Source organism: Ascaphus truei, chromosome 2 (assembly GCF_040206685.1).
Source record: "Ascaphus truei isolate aAscTru1 chromosome 2, aAscTru1.hap1, whole genome shotgun sequence".
NCBI classification, from domain to species: domain Eukaryota; kingdom Metazoa; phylum Chordata; class Amphibia; order Anura; family Ascaphidae; genus Ascaphus; species Ascaphus truei.
In genome coordinates this window covers 316,901,032-316,925,793 of record NC_134484.1, presented here as the reverse complement: position 1 = coordinate 316,925,793, position 24,762 = coordinate 316,901,032, and the positions used below count along the sequence as shown (strand labels likewise).

The window sequence follows — 24,762 nt, the reverse complement described above, 5'->3', positions numbered from 1 at the left end:
ATTCCCACCAACAACTCGCCTATCTTAAAAAGAGAGAAGATCCAATGGAAAAAAAATAGGAATGTAGTGAAGAGAAAAGTAGTTTGGTAGACCTATGTAGTTACCCTAGTCATTAAACACCATGTTTTTAGCCATTTATATGTCCAAAAATGAACGTTTCGATAAACAGGGAGAGTTGGTTATTCAGTCACCAGTCTTCACCCCTGAGTAATCTGTAAAAGAGAAGAAGACGCCACCTCCTGACGTGAGGGGGTATCAAACTCCTGCCTGAATTCCATCTTGAAGGCTAAGTAATTCTGGGTACGGTCATCTCGCAGCTCCCAGATGGGGGAGGCCCAAGCCAGTGCGCTACCCGTCAACAGGTTAAAAATGTAGGCCACCTTCTTTCGGTCAGTAGAAAACTGGTGGGGGGGCATTTCAAACTGTACCTCACATTGATTAATGAAGCCCCGAAAATCTTGAGATTCACCTGCGTAAGGTTTTGGTTAGGAATCCTCATATCAGAGGAGTATATGGTAGCTACTCTGGCAACCTGAGTAGAGGTTGTGAGCGCTGGGTTCCCGAATCGACAGTGCGGCTAGTGGTCGTATAGGTGCCACAATTTGATCGGCCATGACTTGATTCTGCTGAAGCAGATTCGTGGGAATCATACTCAATTCAGTCTGGTCTGCATTTTGTGGGCTCGACATAATGTTATGTCGGTGCTGCCCGAAGACCAGACCCGTCCCCTGTGCTGAGGTGGGATGTAGGGATACACGCACCCGCAGCAAAGGGAGCGTGTCCGGAGGGTGGTGTTAGTATTGCCAGGCCAGGTATAGTAAAGAAGACAATACTTGCCGGTACCGGTAGTAGAGGAAGGGTAGTTATTGCCATTGCCAAGGTCAGGGATTGGAGAAGTCACACAGTCCAGGTAGAGCCGAAGTTGAGAGGGGTTAGTCGTCCAAGCCGCGTCGTTAACTGAGGAGTCACTGAGAGAGTAGTTAAATGCTTCCATAGAGAACTGTGTGGAGCGACGAGAGATGGGAAGCATAGGCATAATAAAGCTGGGCAGGCCAATGGGAAGAGGGGGCAGGCCTGGAGGACTGCAAGGAGTCCTCTCTGATAGGAGGGAGGTGTTACAGCCCAGCTGAGTGTAGTCATTGATTTGCATGGAATCATGTGGTACTTGGGGGCGACGCCTCACTGCAGGGGCAGAGGGTAAAAGGCCTGTTAGGCGTGTGCTCTGTAAGCTGGGAATGCGTGCACATAACGTCTGGGGCTGGCGCACGTGTGCGCGTGGATTCGGTGACTGACATGCATATGCGTATGGGGTCAGTGACAGACGCGCGAGTGTGCATAGAGCACGGAGCCAGAGATACGCAGAGGCTATCGTTCAACAGGCACCTCTTCGGTAGGTGCAATCCTGTGATGGCAAGGAGCGAGAGTGCCAGTGGCAGACAACGGAGGTGTGTGGGAATTGCACTGCAGGCGCTGGGACGCCTGAGTACCGACGGGGGGGTGGGTAATGGTCACACTGACGGCGCTGAGACACCAGATTCCTTACACTCACAGGTATTAGCAGTAGTTTTTTTTATCACATTCTGCAATTCTTTTTCCTATTTCCAATCATCTGCAGCAAACCTAGAAATGTAACGCAGCAATCCCCTCCAGCTAACCTGACCCTATTTTTCACTGCAAGGACCCTCGGTTCCTAAGATACTTAAAGTACCAGTGAAATTACCGGTATTAATTCCTCATTATTTAAGGAGATTTAAATGGCCATCAAACACAAAGCTGCAACAAATGATGTTGCTGCTTCCTATTTCCAAGATTTGGCATTCATTTCGTTTCCCCTGGTGGGAGATTTTAGTCTGTTAACCTCACTAGAGATTGGTGAATTTGGATCCGCAGTGGATCAGCCGGTTCCTTTTGGTCTGCGGATTTAGGCAGATCAATCTCCAAAGTGGATGGATTTGTAGAGTCCAATCCACTGATTCAGCAATCTGCTGGCGGATTCATAATAATCAGCCAACGAATTGTTGAATACGCGTATTGGAATCTACAAATCCGTCCGCAGGCTGCATTCAATCCGTTTGTGGATTTTACACCATGAAAAGGATTTTGGGGTGGAAATGCGGAAAAAATCCAGGAAACAGATTTGAGTGGATTCGCCCATCTATACCGGTAAATATCTCAGGAATCGGGGAAGAGGGGTCACCAGAGCTAAAAATAATGCGGTTCAGCACCAGGGTACTTCCCGCCCCATTCCTTTATAAAAAAAAATGTAACAACACTTATCAGTGCAATTAAATATAATGCACCTTACAATTCATTTAATTTTGCCATAGAATATGGTGGTTTTGCATGTATTATGAATACAAAATATCTGAACAAAAGCGAGGCCAAGGCTTTAGGGATTATATTTTCGTTTTGCAAGGCAAAATTGTGGACGCAAATGAAAGATTTTAATAAGCAGCCTCAAGGCTGTTATAGAGAAACATATCTTCTAATACTGTACATATCCTTCTCTTTGCTATTTTAAAATATTACCTTTAGTCAGAGATTAAACCCTTAAACTATACAACACAGCGCTAACTGTGTCATTTTAAGCCTTTGCTTACCAAAGGGATTTACAATTTTCTGGCAGCAGTCCATACATACTTGTTACAGTGAAGAGGTTAAATGTTATTGTTCATTTTAGGCAAAAGAACTGTTCATGCATTCGAATTTTTTTATGTATAGTACTAGGTTTGCTTGCATCTCACACAGACACTAACTATAGGGGCAATATGGTGTATCATAGTGTGTAAGAGAGGAGCAGTCACCCCTGCTGAATCTGTAATGAATTTCAAACAGATTGCCTATTGCGGCTTTGAGCAAATGTGCCTGTTTCAACTATGGAATAAGCTCTGAACCAATGCATCTCTCCTGTCTTTTGATATGGCATGTGAATGTGCTCATAAGTGGTGTTTGTATTTGCTGTACGGGGGAGGGTTTTTGTCACTTTTATTCACCACATCTTACTTTGTGTTTGGTTGCAGTCACTACTAGTTTCACATTGCAAAGCCAATAACCAGCCTCACACTGATGAGACCTAAATGGTCGAAATAGCTGTCTGTGAATAGGTTTACTGGCTGTGTACTTCTCTAACCCAGGCTGTGCTGAAAAGCTGTGTAATGTGGCAGGCATACGCTTAAATGGATCTATGTTTAAATGGATTAGAAGCAAAAAGTGACATGCTGTGAATGTTCCTTTGCATGCCATTACCCAGAATCCCTGGCTGCAGTGGAAGCACTGTATGCTAAGAGATAACGGGGAAAGGCAGGGTTGCAGACCTGTCTGAGACATGTGAATGTGCTCACAAGTGGTATTTTTATTTGCTGTACAGTACACTGAAATGGAATTAAAAGAAGCCTTATTTTGGCACTTTGACAAACTCCATTCCACAGAAAGGTTATTTGAACTCATGCACCAAGATCATTTTGCACAATAGTAGCAAAAAGTGTTTCTCACAGCCATCCATCAGATTTCTCTTCTTTATCAAAAGAAGTGAGGTGCACCTTTAGTGAACCTTGAACTTGAGGTATCTGTTGTTATTTTGCTGTCGGAACAATCGCACACGTGAACCAGCAGAACAGTTTCAGATGAAATGGCATCTGTTGAATGAGCCATAATCTGCCCTGCAAGCTCCTCTTTTATAATATAAACACATGCAGCATGAGTCACAGAGAATTGCAAATGATATTGTCCAGAAGAGATCTTTAATAAAAGTATTTTGGCTACATAACAATGCGGATAAGTATGTCATTTTGCCACTGATTTTGATTGATCTACAGTACAATAAAAGACCATTCTAGCAGTGAAAACAACTCTAAAATCCACTTGAGAATGCACTATGCCAATGCTGACCACAAGGCTATCCCGCATACAATATACACCAATTTTAGATCTAAATTCATTTAAGTTCAAAAGTGCTTTTGGACACAATGGGCCTTATTCTGTAAGATGTGATAAGCCCAGGTGACGTGCTATCGCATGATATTGCCCCATTATAGTCAATGGTACTTTTCATACGCTAGCACATCATGTGCACTCATCACACCTTATAGAATAAGGGCCAATGGCTGTTCTAGCAATCAGGGCTTGCACAAAAAATAGCACTTCCATGCTTAAATACAGTGTAGTTCTACTTACATTGTAAGATTTTATGGACATATTTCCTCTCTCCCAATGTATACTTTTTTTATTACATTTTTGAAGTGAAACTTCTATGCTGGCACCTACCAAATGAAAATGTCCCTTGGAGTAAATCACTTTCATGGTGATGGAAGTGCTAGACAGAAGTGACGTCACTGCTGGCCGAAGTGGCCGTCAGCGTTGGCATCTTGGCGTGCATGTGGAGGCCTCCCACGCTCAGCGCGCAGGTCCATGAGTTGTTGCCACCGACTGGGCATGCCTGCATAGTAAGCGCCGGCTGGACACGCCTGCGCAGTAGGCGTTGGCTCGGCGCTCCTCCGCAGTAGCCGCCTGCTGGGCATGAATGCGTAGATGCAGCACACACACACACTCGCAGACGCAGCGCACACACGCACAGAGATAAACGCACAGACACACACAAACACACACGCACATGAGGAATTCACAGTTACTATACATATACAGTATTAGTGCAAATAGGTAAAACAGGGGGGGGGTGCCGCGCACACACGTTCTAAGTCAAACTTCTTTGCGTTTTGGCACTGAAATTGTGTTTGGCTTTTTAATTAAAAACATCACCATCACAAATACAATTTCGGTGAAAAAAAAAGAAGTTTCACTTAAAATGCGCGTGCTTGGCACACGCACACTTTTTTTTCTCTCGTAACATACTGTAAATTATTTATTTGTACCTTTATGTCAATGTGCTAATTCTATAAAGCACAGTATACACAGTTGGCACTGAATGAATAATGTACAATACAATACATGTGCAAGGAAAAATCAAGCGCAAATAATATCACAACAGATCAAAGGTAACACAGATGATATACTATCCTTAATGAGTGCAGCTCCTGACGTAGAATTCAAACCAAATTCAATCAGCAAACGAAAGAGAAACAGGTGCGCAAATCACATCAGGACATGTAAGAGAGAGTAAAAACACCAAATAGTGCAATATTGTCTACTTCAGCAAATTAGCTTCAATGCTGGAAGTTCTATAAAATTTGCACTCACGTGTTTAACGTGAAATCAGAGCGTTGTGGTTATTCAAAGTTACCAACTTATGTCTCCAGACAGGTACTCCAGATCCACATAGAGAGGGGGAAATTCCATATACAAAAAGAGGAGAAAAGCAAAATAGTATAGTACTGTTTTTAATGTTAAAAACACAAAGTATTCCATTTACATAAGTGCCTTTGTTTGAGAGCATTCAGACCACACTGGGTCACAGGGTCAGACAAAATATTCACAGCAAACAGCATCCACTCCACGGCCGTCACAGCAGGTACTGGGCTGATTAAAGTTGTCCTCCACTCCAGATGTCATCAACAAGGGCTCCTTTAGTGGTCACTGATATCACCCAACACGTGTTTCCACTGTAAAGTCTTCCTCAGGGGATAATCTCTTTATTTCGCCTGTTCCTTTAACACGGCAAAACATTCAAAATAAACAAAATAAAGGCCTACTCTGCTTTGGAGAATATCTACACCTTTACTCCAGCCCTCTCTAACTGGGTGGGTGGCTAAGCTAATTACCTCTCCAAACATATATATGTAGCCATGCCACCTATGGCTACTAGACTGCCCTACTCCTGGCAGTAAGTCCTGGTAAAGCAGGCCTACCAGTAATCAATATGGGTTTTCCCCACTCAATGGTGCTGCACTTGAGTGAAAGGGGGAGGCGGTGACATCAGGTCTGAGCATGTCCAATCATGGGACAGACCTGATGTCCTCTTCCTAGCTTTACTTAAGGGTTGTACTGCCCCAAATTTAGCAGTGCCTTTACCCCCTTGAGAGAGGCAGGTCACACAGCCAAGAGCCTGACTATTGGGCTTTCTCTTGTCCTCTTCCCTTTGAGGGAGAGTGAGTGTGCCTCTGCCCCTGTTAGAGGGGCAGGGAAGAGCTGTGACTGCTGCGGGTGCCCTTGGCCTGTAGTGAAGGTCCAGGGACCATCCTTAAGTGAGTAGCTGAGAGGGGAGCTGAATTGGGCAGAATATTTATGTGTACTGCTGTTGGTGTACAGACAATAAACCATTCCTGTTATTATACCTCCGGCCCGGTGTGTGATCTTACTGGGGGGAGAGGTTATTGTTCTACCGTGGGAGATCATCTTCAGTTCCCTGGAGCCTAAGGCAGATGGTGATGCACTGCTAAGATATGTTGGGTATGAACCCCAGAAGCCAGGTCCTGTGTCCCCACAACAATCGGCGGACGACTCAGCCCTCCTGTTACCAGCAGGTATCATGCACCACATGACCAGTAATGGCAGAATCTCCCAGAGGGTGGGGGAAACACTGTTACATATATATATATATATATAGACAGACAGACAGACAGATAGACAGATAGATATACAACAGTCCAACAAGAAAGTCTCTTATCTGTTCTTGCAGCTGTAGGGGAAGGGCTCTCTACTCTCCTGGGTCCGCACACTTGTGTGCTATGGAAATGTCTGTGTCCAAGTATAGAAGTCGTGTCCCCTTGTCTTGCTGTCAGCATACAGTCCTTCTGTGTGCATCAATACATCTTTTTCTATGGTCAATCCAGTTGTGGGCTAAGGAAATCTCCTTCCTGTTTTTTAGATCAGGCTTTTTCTAACAGTCCTAATCAGCCACGTGGAGTTTGGTTTATTGTCTGTGTAATTAACCAGCACACTGCTGGATTTAGAGACAGTTTTTCTCAACAGTGATATGTCCCTGTTACAGGCCCGGAACAAGAAAGAGAGAGAGGTGAGGTTGAAGATAAAGAAAGGTGAGGGTGGGAGAGAGCGATGAAGCTAAGGGCAGAGACCAGAAGGTAAATGGGGAAAAGGTGAGATGAAAGAGAGAAAGAGGGGAGATGGGAGAGAGAGGTGAGAGAGACAGGTGAGGGGAGAGAAGTAGAGGTGGGGGTAGAAAGGCAGAGTTGGGGTTAAAGAGAGGTTAAGGTGGGGGAGAGAGGTGTGAGGGGGATAAGAGGAGGTGTGAGGGGGCAGAACAGGGTTGCCACCTTCTATTGAAGGCTAACCGAGAGACTTTGTCCAATTACATTTTTTACATTTATTTATTTTGTTTATTTATTTCTCTTACCTTAAGCAACAGCAGTATCAGCAGCAGCATCTCTCCCTGCAAGGTCAGTCAGCATGGCTCAGCAATATCAAATGGCATGCTTTGCCATGACGACGTGATGTTGCAGCGCCATGCTGTGTCAAGTTGCCATGACAATGGGATGCCTTATGGCACTGAGGCATCACGTGCACCCATTGTCATGGCAACATGATGGCACGTGACGCCACGCGACAGCATTTGACATCGCGGAGCCATGTTGACGGGATTTTCAGGGGAGATGCCGGTACCGCCGCCCGGATTTTTTTTAGATGAACCTGTGGCCCGGAAATGCATTGCCGAAACCTGTAGTCTCCCGGTCAAACCCGGAATGGTGGCAGCACTGGGGCGGAGGGAGAGGTGTGAGCGGGCAGAGAGGGAGAGAGGTGGTTAATGTGATTATGCGAGTCAGTTAGGAAAGGCCTGTTAAATTAAGAATAGGTTGGGGGCAACATCTGTGATGAAAATTTAAGCTTCTTCAGCCGCATGCGGCACACGGACCATGTTTTTTACAGGCCTGCTTTAAGCCATATGCTTTCTTTTTCCTTCCGCCCCTCTGATGTTGCCCGAGTCTTGCAGTCAGATTTCAAAATTGTCCCCCAACCTATTCTGAGTTGGACGGGCCTGATCTACAGTACACATTCAAAGTACTGTATTCCTTCCGACCGTCCCACTGTTCACTAATGAAAGGTGTTTTCCACTGTTCACGTCATGCTGTATGTGTTACCGGATACGATATTTAAAAAAAAAAAAAAAAAGCTATGAGATAAAATTCAGCATTTAGTGCAATTTTATTTTTGATTTCTAATATGAAGTAACCCATAATTGTAAATGTTCACCTTTCAGCACAATTTGGTATGTTTTTCAATATATTAGAAGCATCCGATTATAAGCAACATTTAAGGCAAATGAAAACTTTCGTTTTTAAAAGAACATACCAAAGCAATGCAGATGCCGGTGAAGTCCACAAATTGGAGTACACTTCTTGTAACATATAACTTACTAAATTGTGTTTACTTTTACCTTAAGTATCCCCCATAGCTTTACATCTTCTTTGGCTGTAAGGCTGACCAGCACTACACAACCTACTGTACTCTTGGACTACATACATTCAATGCATGGCAAATCACTTATTTTAGTTATTACAATGAAATACATTATCATGCCTAACTCCCTAACATCTGCTCAGGCAAAATAATGTTGGTGGTACTATTTCCATCGTGCATTTTTCTTGCCCGAAGAGTGCTATGCACATGCAAAATTACTCTGCTTCATTTAGTGTTTAATGTTCACATCTTCTTCAATAGAATATTAAAGACAAACAAGACGGAAACGTCCATGCATGTGGTTAATTTAATTTTTCCCTGCCTCAAGCTTTTAAACATCAAGCAGTGTTTAAACCGTGATTGCATGTGTGAACAGAATAAGAATATAAGTCTATTTAAACATTCTCTATTCTGCACTGGGATTCCCTAAATGCAAAGCATGGCACATTGGGCAAGGTGTACAAAAGTACACACCAATCAACTTTTTCTAGAAGTGATATCAGATCTTTTTAGACATATCATCCTTATCATCCTGCCATCTTTCCCCTGGTTTAACATCTTGATGTTTGAAGCACACACTGTATACCAAACACAATAACAGAATAGATTATACTACTTAGGTAGTGATAATTCAAGCAATACTTGTGTGAGTGTAATAATTCTATAATAATTATTTGTGATCCAAACTGTAAGCATATGGCTATTTGTACAATACTAGCAATCTTGCAGTGCAGCATCATTTGTATGGTGTTGGTGGCCACGTGCATCAGGGAAACAAGGCACGCTGCAAATGTTTATGCTTTGCCATTCAAGCACAATAAAAATTAGAAATGAGAAAAAACATATCAATCATCAGTATAGAAATGACAAGGCACAATACTATGCCTCGTGTTCTGCATCAAAAACATATTATGTTATCTTTGGGTGCTGGCTTTATAAAATAAAATGTCTACCACCTCGGGCATCTGGTTGCTAAGTTACCATTCAGCTTAATTCTGCTTCTTCATTCTGTTCGTACACATGGGTAAGACAACCCTTTTTCCACAAAAACATTTATTTTTGGTTTTAGAATTTTAGGCTTAAGTTACAATTATATTCATGGCCATTTGGATGTTTTCTACTAGCCATTGAATAGGAGGTTCAGTAACTTCTATTGAAATCTTTTGCTACACAAACCTTATGTATAGTATTTTACTGATTTATTGGATGTCACCTTTTATGTGTTTGTGTGTGTCTCTCTCTCTCTATATAATACATACACAATGATTCATAATATAATTTTTCGCTATATTCAATATTTTAAATATTAATTAATAATGTGTTTACACTTTGCTTCTATTTAATAATATCATTTTATATTTATTTCTTAACAAGAGAACATAAATAAAATTGAAAGAAGGCAGAATCACCATATCATGCTCCACTATAGGGGCAAGAGATAAGAAAGACCCAAACAGAGTAAAAAAGGATATAGTCATAGTCACTAATGGTAAGCTTATTTTTAAACAGGGGAACATTCTCAGCTTCTGCATGGCTGGATATTCAAAGGGCCATTGAATGTCTTTAAATCAAAGTACAGATGTACTGTAGCAGACGTTATTAGCCATTAACATAAGTTAACGCACAAAATACCATGTTAAATAAAACGTGTATAATCTCCTATTGACTTCAATACTTAATACTGTTAAAAAATGTGCACAATCCATTGTGATAAAAGGTGCAGTAACGTCTACTACATCTGTACTTAGACTTCACCCTCATGTTCCTACTCTCGTACTTTATTTCTCCCACAGAATATGGGATAGATCCTCAAAGGTCCGTTAAATCTGAGCTACTAATGTGATGTTACCTAAATAGGTAACGTCCATTATTTTTTCTCAGTTTAATGGGCAGAGGTGGAGCTAGGGGTGGGCGAGCAGGGCAGTTGTCCACGGATGCAGCTGCTTGGGGGCGCAGGTCGGGCTTGAAGTGATGGGCTGCAGAGAAGGAGCATGGTGAGGGAGGAAGGAGAAGGATGGCGATGGTGAGAGCGGCGAGATGGAGGCAGAGCCCGGGGGGCAGAGCCCATCCCAGCAGTTCAACCCGGAAGTTAGTCACAACTTCCGGGTGTCTGTGGCCAATACGGGATTCACTCCAGCCAGCAGTTAGGGACTGGGGACTTGCAGGTGAGCAATCGGGTGTGGGAGCAAGAAATGGATGGAGAGGAGGGCTAGGGGAGGCAAAAAATGGATGAAGGCAGGGCACTTGACCTGGGTGCAAAAATACCTTGGTCCTACTTTGTTAATGGGTGTCCACAAAGCTAATGAACGGCCATTTGGCAGACTAGCATCGTTCCATTAGCTGTATTAACAGGGATTTTCATTGCGTTGAGACATGCTAATCAATATACTACACATATGCATTGCCAAAACTATTATAACCATTACAATTAACACACATCTGTTAAAGACAGTTCTGCCACAAAAAAAGAGGAGGGAATGATTTTGTATACAAAGTTTTGTAGTTATTTTCCCTGTGTAGATTGTTGGATTTAATTTTCCCAGTTAATTTGTTGTGTGTTGTGTATGATTAAAAGTTTTGTCTCTTGGTAATTATTGTTATAATATGAATAAATATTATTGTACACCTATACTTAATACAGTCGAGATAATATACCATATTCAGTCAGACAAACCTAACCAACATTCACTTTAATTACTAAAAACCATAGTATAGTTTATTACATGAACTTCATGACACAATATCAGATGCATCACTTGATGTGTTTCAGACATTTCTATGATCCATAACATATATCTTTGTATGACATATGTACTGAAAGGGTTAAGGCCTATACTCAGTACAATAATTTGGATAACACTTTACACCTGCCCTTTTTTCCTTGTAGGCTAGTCCCAGAAAAAACGTTATGATAATCATGGTCCGGATTTGAGTAACGACAGTTTTTGTTGGAACCTACGGTAATTATCGTAATGTTATTTCCATACGCTAACATTAACGTAGGTTTGTGGATCTGCAATGTTATGCTAACAGATCATTAGAATATTATTTGCATATGAGTAAGCCAGACGTCCATTAAAAGTTAATGATCCGATATTTCTCTTGTTTTACGCAAGGGCAGCGTAACGCTAATCACCTTTGTCGATATGCGTTCCAACTATTGATATACGTTAAATGGGGGTAACATCACGATAAAAGATTTAACGGACTTGTGATGATCTAATCCTTAGGGCTTTATTCTATATTCAACTAACGGGAAATATGGGATGGTTTTGGCCATTGACTATAGAATTACCCCCATAACAATTCATGTCATGTAAAAGGGGCTCCCTGCGGGATCCATGGCTAGTAGCATTACCTACAATAACAGTTCAGATTAAGTGGGAAAAAAACGATTTACTCTTCTACTCTTAATCAGCTTACCCCGTGGGGAAACAGAATTTAATACGAAACAGTTTCCACGTCGGCACATGTTTTCTACTATAGAATACTCTAAGAATAGTTAGAAGGGAGAATATATAAACAGAAAATGGTCTGCCTTGTCTTTCTCAAGGTATAAAATGTTGTAAATATGAAAAATAATACTTGCCAAGTCAAATATGGCTTTGCTTTATGGCAATTTGTTACAAAAAAGTGAGTCTGCATTAATATCATAATAGTGTCATAAATCATGCATACCAGAGTTAGCGTACATTACAGCGCATAGAAATTGACACAAACCATGCAACACCACAAGTGGTAAGTTTAAAAGGAAGCAGGACACTGCGGATTTCTATAAAGCTATTTGTTACCAAGGAATTGACGTTTCGACCTCAAGGCTCTTTGAATACATAGCTTTATAGAAATCCATTGCCCTGCCTCCTTCATTCATTCACACCCCTTGGGATATTATGCAGAGATGCCTGCACCAGGAGCATAGGTAGATGTATTTTTTTGTTTATTATATTTTTATTCGTGTGCAGCATTTTCCAAATCAAGTTTAAAAGGAAAACATAGGGACATATTTGATATTCATTAAAATTCACCTTTACTTCCATTGTTTTAACACTAAGATTTCAAAAACAGTCTGGCTAAAATCATTCCTCCTCCAATTTTGTCAGTGGGTCTGAATTTGTTAACCTTCGTTCCCAACGTCACAAGAGCCAACGCTCTAGGGGCTATTATGATCTTCAGTGAATGTCATATGAATTTTGCTCCTTCTCTATCAGGATATTGCATTCGCTACTCCATTGAAACGGAAGTGCTTCCAATCTCCCGGCATTTGGAAGGGTTACATTTTGATGAAAAGCTTTCGACACCATATTTTTTGATTGAATACCGTAATTATGCTCAGAAAGCAAAAAGGCAGAGAGGCCTCCTAAAACATATTGTTTTCCCCCCTTTCAATATAAAGTGGAGCAGTCAGTGTGTAAGAAAAAAAATAGTGTTACTGTGGCCTGGAAATAAAAAAAAAAGTAGTTGTACAGTGAGTCTTAAACGTTCGTATAAAAGTAAACAGTTACTATATTCAACATCCTTTCTGAAATAAAAACAGGTTTTCTGTAACCCAATAAACGTACTGTACGTACAGTATTTAAAGGCACAATCCGAGCTGTTTATTTGGCTTTTTAAAAAAATTTAATACAGGATTGAAGCAGAGTGTCTACCAAGCTGAACTCCATTAATTTCAGCTCCGGGGAACCCCTTCTTCCCAAGATACTTACCTCCTAAGGGGGTGCCTGTATCTATCTTCAGTTTAAAGCCCCATGTCACATGGGCCACTAGCAAGCCGCACTTGATAACATCACATCTTCCTATTGGCCTGCAGGACCTGGCATCCTTTGAAAATCAGCCATAATGTGAACTCTGGAGTGGTTATCGGCACCCACTATGGAGGTGAGTATTTCTAGAAGCAAGGAGTCCCCAGAGCTGAAATTAAAGGAGTTCGGCTCTGGAGACCCCCTGCTTCAATCCTCATTAAAGCTGCAGTTCAGGCAATATCCTGCATGTGTGTTTTTTTAATAAATCAGTTCTGTAGTAAGACAAAATACTTTTAGCATTTTATGTTTTTAAAAAAACAACTTTGAAAGACCAATTTTCTTGTATTCTATTTTAACAACCATTTACTAAGGCACTGCCCCTTCATGTCCTGTCACAAGCCCTGGGACACCCCTTTGTGAGCCCTGCCCTCCCTCTTGCACATGTTAGTGCAGGAGTGCTCATGAATATTCATGAGCTTCCACTGAGTGACAGAAACAGAGGAAATACATTTCCCATATTTAAAGATGTCGCCAAACTTTGCCGATCAATAGACGGAGAACGAATTGACCAGCAGCTATGCAGTTCTTTAAGAAATTAGAGATTGCCCACATGAAAAAAGTGAAGTAAAAAAAAACTATATATTTTTTTTTTTTAAAGCCTGAACTGTAGCTTTAAGGAGGCAAATTCAAACCAGCTTGTACAGAAGACTGGAACCTGTACCAACTACTTACATTGGCTTTACCTTGCTCCTACTGGACCATCTTCATGAAGCATTTGTGAAGCTGTCCATTGAAATATAAAGCTTTATTCTATAGTATAACCTGGCTATATAGTAGCTAAAGTAAGCCCCGATTTTCTGATGTGTCCTGTATTACTGGCAGCGCTTTGCTACCAGCATTCTCAGGTGCATTAGACATGAACAATAACATGTGCTTCATTAAAATAGAACTTGACATTTTTGGAACTATTCTTGGGGGTGTGAATGTAATTATTTTCTCAAGTATGCGTTTTTGTTCTATTTTTCACTACACATACAGACACGCAGAGTAGAGCTAGAAATAACTACAGCACAGCAGGACATCCTAATACTCATGCGTTGAACAAAATGTAAAATGACATTGGTATTCATAGTATGTATAAATATATGATGTATGGCATTTCTGCTTTTCTATACTCATGTCGTGATATCACCCTGTGTTCCCATTTATAGATTTTCTCCTGCTGCTCAGTTGTAGAAACAATAATGTGATTTTACACTGGGAGTGAGTTTGATGAGTGCTAATTCCTCAGGGAAACCAATGACTGAACGGAATATTGTATACACCATTGTTTCTCAACCTTTTCCGTGTGATACTTCAGCCAGATCATGTTTTAGGCATAAACAACTACAGGTACAGTAGTCGCCACAGCTAAATGCAAATATGTGCTTGGTAATTCCTAAAATCTAGAGCAGGAGTGGCCAACTCCAGTCCTCAAGAGCCCCCAACAGGTCAGGTTTTAAAAGGAAATCGCTGCTTCAGCACTGGTGGCTCAATCAGTTGCTCAATCGAAGACAGCCACTGATTGAGCCACCTGTGCTGAAGTAGGTTTATCCTTAAAACCTGACCTGTTGGGGCCCCCCCTGCTCTAGAGGGTAGCCTGGGAATGTGGATGGGGGGGTAGCGAGGGACTTAACAGATTAATAAAAGGAATATTTACAAAATGTATGTACAGTATTATTACATGTTTTCTGTTTTTGGTGTATATAGTTAATTTTTAGATGACATCAGAATGATGAAAATGACTCCTCTTTACATTTACACTAGCTGATGAATATAAATGTACAAATCATATTCATAAAATACAAAAGCTTGCGTATACATTACTATTCTGCTTTGTAGATAAAAGAACTTTAGCAAGACATGTAGAGAAATAAGTGTGTTGTCCAAGTCAAGTAACTCTATGGGGGTTATTCATTAGACTGCGATTGTGCAGATTGGGCCACTATCGCGCAGACACTGCCATTGATTTTCATGGGAGTTTCCGTGCTGTAGTTCCCCGATCTGCACTATTGCAGTTTGATAAATGACCTCCTTTAATACAAAAGAACTAACCAGTGTGTATCAGCAACATGCAGCCAATAACATATCTCTGAAACAAACTGACATTTTTTCATTTATGACTGTGCTTTCACTCCCAAATATTTTTGTTAACTCATTTATGGTCTTTTTCAGGATAATGAAAATGTAATGGATAATTGATATTTCAAACCTATTATTTAGCACTTCATATTCCCTCTGCTCGACACACTGCATTTATAAATCCCAGCATGAAAGCACCTCTGTTTACTGCTATTACTGCTCTGTAATGTATCTTTAAATAAGCTATTTTTAAAGGTTCATGAAACAAACATAATAGAAGTGTATGTTAGCATAATCATTCTCAATGTGCAGTTGGAAACCAGCAACGATAGCCTTTGATTCGTTTTGCATTGTATGTGTAGAGAGACGGTGTCCCTGGGAATCCATCTGTTCTGTTGCTTATCCACTTACAATGTGAATCCGCTCACTGTGACATCACAAGAGTTACCATGGCGATTGCAGACAACATCAAAGGAAGAGGATTTCTCCTGTTTTCAGGTGTAGACGCTGTTATGGAAATGAGCTCCTGCTATTCGCTGCCAATATAATATACTATACACATACAGGGAGGGCTACCACCATACTTGATAAAACCTAATTGTACTGTATGAATACAAATATAGGATAAGAATCTCAGTCAACTAAATTTAACATAGTTGAACCTCATCTACTATGAAACTATGTAACTAATTGTGAAGAAACACAGACTTATATTTAATATTTAATTTTTACAGTATGCTGCATGTACAGTATATAAAGATATAGCAACCATTGTATCTCCCACTAACACGTTCTAGCGTGACACACACAATGCGGCAACAGGAGGTGACACAAGTGTGTGGCAATTAACTGAATGTGAAAAAGGGACGGAGCAACGTGTTATTGTCAGAAGGCGCCACAACGCCTGCTATATTTGTATGTACGTGTATCTTTCTTTATATAGCACCATCAAGGTACATAGCACTTTACAATACACATGACATAATAATATATCACATGATGGGAATAAGGGCTTCAGACATAAAACAATAGGAAATGCAGTCCCTGCTCCGAAGAGCTTGCAATCTAAATTTGATTGACTCAGTGGTAGTAGTGTGATTAAAAATCAGGTTATGCTTTTGCAAATCTGGAGCCCTGTGTGATATTCATGGTATTACTGGCTCACCTGTCCAATGGGAATAAATATATATGTATATACACTTACATTATACTGTGTGTGTGTGAATGTGTTATATACAGTACATACACTCACCCAAGCACATACTGTACATATGAAACTCAGTAGATTATGGCACCTTTTTGTAGGGAAAAACAAGAAACTCCATATCGTGATTATAAAATCATTATAAATGGGAGTAGATAGGAAAAATAGGCTAAAGCGCTCCAATGCCAGGAAAATTAAGAATATTGTAAGCCAAAACCACTTCATCCAAGGTAATAGAAATGAGTAATGGTATTAATGGTAGTACATAATAACCACTTATATGGGTACTATCCTCCTGAAGACAGGTGGTAGATGGTACAAGCCCACCCACAATCAGTCTCATTGGCAGGTTCCCCTGAATAATAAGCAAGTACTCACATATCCTAGGAGTGGTAGGCAGGCTGTGCAGCTTCCAATGGTGTAGTAAGCAGGGATAGAATGATGAAACAGAGCGCACAAGCAAAAACAGAGCAGGAAGGACCCAGAATCAAAAATTGAATAAAAGGGCACTTTAATGTAACAAAAGACCCATCCAATGCTCCGTTTTTGCTTGTGCGCTCTGTTTCATCGTTCTATCCCTGAATGGGAGTCGATAAATGTTTTTTCTACCACATTTCAATGTGAATTATTTATTGCAGATTATATTTAAGTACATTTTTCTTTTCTTAACGTTCTGGCACCCTTTTCCCTACAGAAAGACCACTGTATGTACAGAATGCATACACACAAATAAAATAGCATACTGTACAATACAGTTGTTCTCTGTGATAAATCTGGCTGTGTTGTTTAACTGTTTCTCCCTCTGTGCTTCCTAGGCTTCTCTCTTCATCTGGGCCACCCATGTCTGTCTCTCTCTCTGTGCCCCCAATATCTGTCTCTCCTTCTGCGCCCTCCATGTCTGTCTCTCCCTCTGCGCCCCCCATGTCTGTCTCTCCTTCTGTGCCCCCCATGTCTGCCTCTCCCTCTGTGCCCCCCATGTCTGTTTCTCCCTCTGCGCTCCTTGTCTCTCCCCCTCTGTGTACCCCATATCTATCTCTCCTTCTGCACTTTCTATGTCTGCCTCTACCTCTGCGCCCCCCATATCTGTCTCTTCCTCTGTTACACCATGTCTATCTCTCCTTTTACGCTCCCCGTGTCTGTCTCCCCTTCTGTGCCCTCCATGTCTGTCTCTCCCTCTGCGCTCTCTATGTCTGCCTGTCCCTCTGCGCTCCCTATGTCTGCCTCTCCCTCTGTGCCCCCATGTCTGTATCTCCCTCTGCGCTCTCTATGTATGTCTCTCCCTCTGTGCTCCCCATGTCTGCCTCACCCTCTGCACTCCCTATATATGCCTCTCCCTCTGTGCCCCCCATGTCTGCCTCTCCTTCTGTGCCCCCCATGTCTGTCTCTCCCTCTATGTCCCCCATGTCTGTCTCTCCCTCTGGGATCTCTATGTCTGCCTCTCCCTTTGCACTCCATATGTCTGCCTCTATGCCCCCCGTGTCTCCCTCTCCCTCTGTGCCCTCCATGTCTGCCTCTATGCCCCCCATGTCTGCCTCTCCCTCTGTGCTCCCCATGTCTGCCTCTATGCCCCCCATGTCTGCCTCTCCCTCTGTGCTCCCCATGTCTGCCTCTCCTTCTGCGCTCCCTATGTCTGCCTCTCCCCAAGTGTGTCTCTGCCTGCCTCTCCCTCTGTGACCCTCATGTCTGTCTCACCTTCTACTTCTATATTTCATTTTTTTTTTAAATAAAATTAGTTTATTTTGGAAAGTCCCCCCCCACTCCCATTTACATCACATATATAATTTAAATATGTTTACATTATAATCCACAGAGTTTTGTCACCAGTGTTTAATCAACATTGCACAATACAGCTATTTAAGCCACTTTGAGGATTCACTAAATACATTTGTGCTAAGCCAGGGATGTCTTCTCACTGGGCTGTGTTTTTGAAGCAAGTGGAAGGAGAAAACATATGCACAGAGATGCAGAATTTAACAAATTCCATTTTAGGGCCAGTTCCAGAAAGTTCCGTTAAGTGACTTAATGTGGCACCCACCTAAAGTTAGGTCCGGAAATAATTGGACACTGACACAATTTTCATAATTTTGGCTCTGTACGCCACCACAATGGATTTGAAATGAAACAACCGAGATGCAATAGAAGTGCAGACTTTCAGCTTTAATTGAAGGGGTTGAACAAAAATATCATATGAAACGTTTAGGAATTGCAACCATTTTCATACACAGTCTCCTTATTTCAGGGGCTCAAATGTAATTGAACAAATTAACACAATCATAAATAAAATGTTCATTTTTAATACTTTGTCGAGAATCCTTTGCAGGCAATGACTGCTTGAAGTCTGGAACGCATGGACATCACCAAACGCTGAGTTTCCTCCTTTGTGATGCTTTGCCAGGCCTTTACTGCAGCTGTCTTCAGTTGTTGTTTGTTCGTGGGTTTTTCTGCCTTAAGTTTTGTCTTCAGCAAGTGAAATGCATGCTCGATCAGGTTGAGATCAGGTGATTGACTCGGCCATTGCAGAATATTCTACTTCTTTGCCTTAAAAAAACTCCTGGGTTGCTTTCGCAGTATGTTTTGGGTCATTGTCCATTGTAAAGTGAAGCGCCGTCCAATCAACTACGCTGAATTTAGCTGAATCTGAACAGACAATATATCCCTATACACTTCAGCGTTCATCCGGCTGCTTCTGTCTTCTGTCACATCATCAATAAACACTAGTGACCCAGTGCCATTGTAAGTCATGCATGCCCATGCCATCACTCTGCCTCCACAGTGTTTTACAGATGATGTGGTATGCTTCGGATCATGAGCCGTTCCAAGCCTTATCCATACTTTTTTCTTCCCATCATTCTGATACAGGTTGATCTTAGTTTCATCTGTCCAAAGAATGCTGTTCCAGAACTGGGTTGTCTTTTTGAGATATTGTTTGGCAAAGTATAATCTGGCCTTTCTATTCTTGAGGCTTATGAATGGTTTACACCTTGTGGTGAACCCTCTCTATTTGCTCTCATGACGTCTTCTCTTTATGGTAGACTTGGATAATGATATGCCTACCTACTAGAGAATGTTCTTCACTTGGCTGGATGTTGTGAAGGGGTTTTTCTTTACCATCGAAAGGATCCTACGATCATCCACCACTGTTGTCTTCCGTGGACGTTCAGGCCTTTTTGTTTTGCAGAGCTCACCAGTTCGTTCTTTTTTTCTCAGATTGTACCAAACTGTTGATTTGGCTACTCCTAATGTTCCTGCTATCTCTCTGATGGATTTTCTATTTTTTTGCAGCCTAAGGATACCCTCTTTCACTTGCATTGAGAGCTCCTTTGACCGTATGTTGTGGGTTCACAGCAACAGCTTCCAAATGCGAATGCCACCCCTGGAATAAACTCCAGACCATTTACCTGCTTAATTGATGATGAAATATGAAGGAATAGCCCACACCTGTCCATGAAACAGCTTTTGAGTATATTGTCCAATTACTTTTGGTCCCTTGAAAAAGAGGGGGCTACATATTGAAGAGATGTAATTCCTAAACCCTTCCTCCAATTTGGATGTGAATACCCTCAAATTAAAGCTGATAGACTGCACTTTAAGCCCATATTCATTATTTAACTGTAACTTGAATTTATTTTGGTACACAGCCGAAATAACAAAACTTGTATCAGTGTCCAATTATTTCTGGGCCTAAGTGTAAGTAACCTCACATTAAGGCTTACTGTACCTTCAGAGACTAATAACATAAATATGTCCCTTGTACCCTCAACTCCTTTCCATTTCATGCATTCTTGACCTTTGTCCCCTTGAATCTTGCACCTTCCATTGAATAGCCCACCCAAATAAATACAAACACCTTGGTTGGGTACAAATGACCACAGTGTTTGATTAAATATAAAAAGCAACCTCCTGGAACTGGTTAGCAAGTAGCGGCAACCAGTGAACCCACTTATGCTCACCATCGCTACATGATCAGTGAGCACTCATGGTTCGTACCACCTGGGGTACCCTCTTACGAGTACACCCATAAGCCTACTGAACCTGAACCTGTCCCTGACCCAAGAGCACATCCTGTTTTACCCCTCACCTTTACCCAAATTAACCCCCTGGATAAAATTGAGATGCACGATGGAAATGCCTTTTTTTCTATTTTTATACCTTGACCAGTCAGTGGTACAGATATTGTCTATGAATTGGGAAAATGCAGATTGAAAACATTACCACTGATTTGTGTGTTAGTCATGGGAATATTATGAGCCTCTCTTAAATGTGACATACATTTGAAAGTGAGAAGTTACTTTTGTGACTGACAACCGACAGCCTTTAAAATTAAATCATAAATCATACCACAATTCTAACTTTAGTCCACTAATATAGGTCATCCATGCATTTTCTGATTGTAACCTATGGATAGTAGGTAACATTACATGGTGTGAAATAGATGCATTTGAGATTGATAGCCCTTAGCGTTCAGATCGCCAAGCTTTTCCATTATGTCAAGGCCCCCAAAGCCATTAAATCAAAACTTAAACTGATGCACCTTATTTGCATCTTAATTACTTTCCCAAGATGCACAAACAAGATAATGTACCGTAGAAAGCTTGATTTTTCATTGAAATTTGGGCATCTATTTACAGCATAATGTGAAGCCAACCATGGCGCTCAATGGAGAAACTTGAGCCACTTGATTGGTGTTTTTTAGCTCCATATGGTGCACTATTAGCAGCTTTGACTTCCCCCATAGACATAATAAAAAAGGAACACTACATGTGCTTTTCTATTACAATCAATCCATAGACTATAATGAATATGCATGATATGCACACCTTTCTGTTACAAGGGTATAGAGATGGGGTTGCATCTGTTGATGTCCTTTTTCAAAATGGTAAGACATCATCAGTGCTCCCAAAGATATGGGGTGACACACAAACTGTAAAATAATGTATATGCACAAAAAGGGGGTTATTTATTATTATTATTATTATTTATTATTAAGATCAGGCACTATCGCACAGAAATTCCCATTCAAGTCAATAGGAGATGTGATTAGCTCTGTGACCAGCACTATCGCAATTTAATGAATAACCCCCAAAAGTGTTTTTATGTGATGAAAAACGACACAATTGGAAATTGACAGTTTAGTTAGAATCTAGCTATTGGAAATATAAGGTAAGCCTCATAAGTATTTTCTTACTCAATAAATGCGAAAGTACCTGTAGAAGGATATTTAATATCAACTTTGATTTTATTTTAATTTGTTCTCAAACTTAGATTTTTCCAAATTGTAACCCCATTCCATTTCTAGTTCAAAACTTAAAACAGGAATATAATAATAATGAAAAAAAAAGAGAAAACAGTTTGCAGCATAGAGCTTTGTAAAAGCAGACATTTTGGAGGAGACTTTTATATTATAATCATTTCTTTTCACGTGACCAAATACAGTATATAAAGATTATGAAATCTGAAATGGTTTTTACATTGACGCATGGTGACATTACCCTGCACAGCTTGCCCTCGGCAAAAAAAACAAAAAAAAAAACTATATTTAAAATGGCAAGCAGAGGGTTTTAAACAACCTGCTCTTGCTATTGAAAACCTATTAGTTTGTGAACAACAATTGAAAAACAGTTCTGTCTTATTTTTAGCACATTTGAAAGCAGTCATAGCTTCAGGTAATCATACCTCATGTTAGGTTCCGAACCTGAAAGTTTCTCATTCAATTGTGTAACACGGCATGTGCATGTGAAGCCTTTCACTGCCAGATGAGCCAGTAACACATTGGAAAGATTTACATGTTGTTTCAATGGGAGTCGGTGGCCCAGATTCACAAAAAGGGTGCTAATCTTTAGCACGCCCTAACTCCCATTCATTTAAAGAGGAGTTAAGGCGTGCTTAAGTGTAGCACCCTATAAGTGAATCTGGGCATTTATATTTTCACACCTAAATTATTTAAAAGCAGCATTTCACGTGTTTATTCTTGCATACTATTATAACCAATGCTTCAGTCAAAATGAATCTACCACCGCTACCACCTATTATTACTACATTTCTGTTGGTTATTACTGTGGATAAGAAAGCAGTGAGCATTGGGAATTACTCAACATTAGGAAAGAGACGTTAAAAAAGTCTGCCTGGGTTATGTATAAATCCATGGCGCAAAGGCAGGCAAAAGCAGGTGCATCAGAGCAAAACAAAACCATTGCCTTCAATTGGCTTTGTTTCTTTGAAACATTTGGTGCTGTGTTTGCCCTAGTTTTGCACCTTAAAGCAGCAGTTTTCCCAAATGGATTTTTTTTTTTTTTTAATCTTACTCAGATCCCCAGAACTCATCCATGGTCGTCAACGTCTGGAGACCCCCCTGGTTCTGGGGGATATTTGTAATTTTTTTTCATGGCAACAGGACTATATAATAAACATGGCTGCGGGGTCAGCCAATAGAAAGCGGCAATGTCAGCTTTTATATTGGCCGCCGATACCGGATCGATATTTGGGAGGATTCCCCGGATGTCTGGGGTCCATAGAACAGCTCTCGGGGACCGTCCAGTTAAGGTAAGCTAAAAATGTCAAAACAAGCAGCGTGGAATGCTGCTTAAAATACTTACTTAACAATTGACATCACAATATAGTGCAAATTGTTAAAATTCAATATTCTGGTTTATTTTATCAGAATTTCCTTTTGCAAAAGAAGAATGAATATGATTGTACCTTGGACCCTGAAGAGAGAACATTTTGGCTTTTCTGTAGAAATCATCCCATTTCTGCTCACCTGAATGAGAATGAATAAGCATCATTCCTGTCACAATATGAGGTTACAGCAGGGCTAGTTCTGTACTGACATCTCTGTGCCAAGAAGCTATCCTAAGTTGGCAAATATAATTCCCACATTTTCTATACACTCTTGTTGCACATTGTGTGCTCATTCGTGTGTTGCACCCATGCTTTGATTTGACAGCTTTGTACAGGCTGGCAGGGTGACCTGAATATCTGTTGAGTGTCTCCAAAATAGGTAAGGTATGCTCTTTAACAACATTACCCCCATATGTTTCACAATATTCACATTATAATAGTTTCCGATTATCATTATGCTGACATTTTGCCATCACGCAACACACATCGCTGTATTTTTCAACAAACATTACGTTGAACTGCAATGTAACGTGCATCATCTGATAATCAAGCGTACAGTATGTAATATTAGCGTTGGCATAACCAAGTTTCTCATACAGAATGCTGAGTATACTGTCAATATAAAGCAATCATGTAATCAACCCCCTCTTAGCTGTAATAGAATGCAATATTGGGTTGTTAGAAGTTAAACTTACATCTGTCACAGTTTATTGCAAATCTTAACACAACACAGGGTTATATACAATTCAAAGGTAATGTGCAAAACAACTAGTGCCCATCAGACATAATCCTATTAAAGAAGCGTGCAACAACCTGTTACAGTATATAAATTGCCTGGCAGTGCAAAGGAAGACACATTGAAATACCTTTGATTCTTGGCTACTGGTGGATGCTGGTGAGTGAGGTTGTTCAGTGCTTCCAAGTTCATCCTCTTTTTCCACAGTGTCTTCTATAGTACTGTTTGGTGGAATCATTTTCTTTGCTATCAAATCAGGATTTAAAATATCTTTCCTATTTATTTATTTTTTCTTTTAATATAAAGAGGAGAACGGACAATCCCCTTGTTTCATTAAGTGCTACACTTATTTCTGCTTTAAAAGAAGTACCTTCATGCTCAGTTAGAATAGAAATGCCTGGGTTATCTTTCTTCAGTATCCTGCTCCTGCTTTAAAATCCTCTCTGTGTATTTCTTCTTCCAGGCAAGTTGTTTTGAATAGAATTGTTTGTGTAGGTCTATGCTGCTGTGTGTTCTCCCTTTATAGTAAAAAGCCTAGAGGTATGGGACACAGAGCTGTGCCTGTCAGCTGTGGTGATCAGAATAGAAGTGAGCTGAAGCAGAAAGCCAGGGCTGCTTACACATGAGGCATGAGAGGGAGGAGTTGCATAGCTAATGCCTAGGATGGCTTGCATAGACATGTGCTGCTGTCATCTACAGTACTACTGTAGTAGTTATGAAGACAAGTGCGCACAGAAGCTGTGAATGTGGCAGAGGATGCATTTGCAATGAAGCCTTTCATTGCTTGATTCTCTTTAGTGGAGGATCATTAAATATTCATACAAAGGATCATGAAGACAAGCGTACGTGAGCTGAAAAGTTTTCATCAAGGTTTTGTAAATTCTAATAGACTAAACAGAACAAACAATTTGACAAATACATTTTAAGAAGAGTATATAAGAATCCCATTTGATGTTAACAGATGCAATATGCATATAAAAATTTGATGGCGTGTGCAAGCAGCAACTTAAAAAAAAGGCCTTGCGGGGGGCTTGCGG

At 40.8% G+C, this 24,762-nt stretch overlaps 1 protein-coding gene across 2 annotated transcripts in view; it reads right to left on the bottom strand.

The window, feature by feature from the left end:
• STAC (SH3 and cysteine rich domain) overlaps positions 1-24,359 on the bottom strand; it is a 335,966-nt gene extending 311,607 nt beyond the window's left edge. For both annotated transcript variants that reach the window (XM_075586507.1, XM_075586508.1), the window contains exon 1: positions 23,856-24,359. In XM_075586507.1, the coding sequence (XP_075442622.1) occupies positions 23,856-23,963 (108 nt within the window). In that variant the 5' untranslated portion in view covers positions 23,964-24,359. The remainder of the gene's footprint in view (positions 1-23,855) is intronic.
• Between the last annotated feature and the right edge of the window lie 403 nt (positions 24,360-24,762).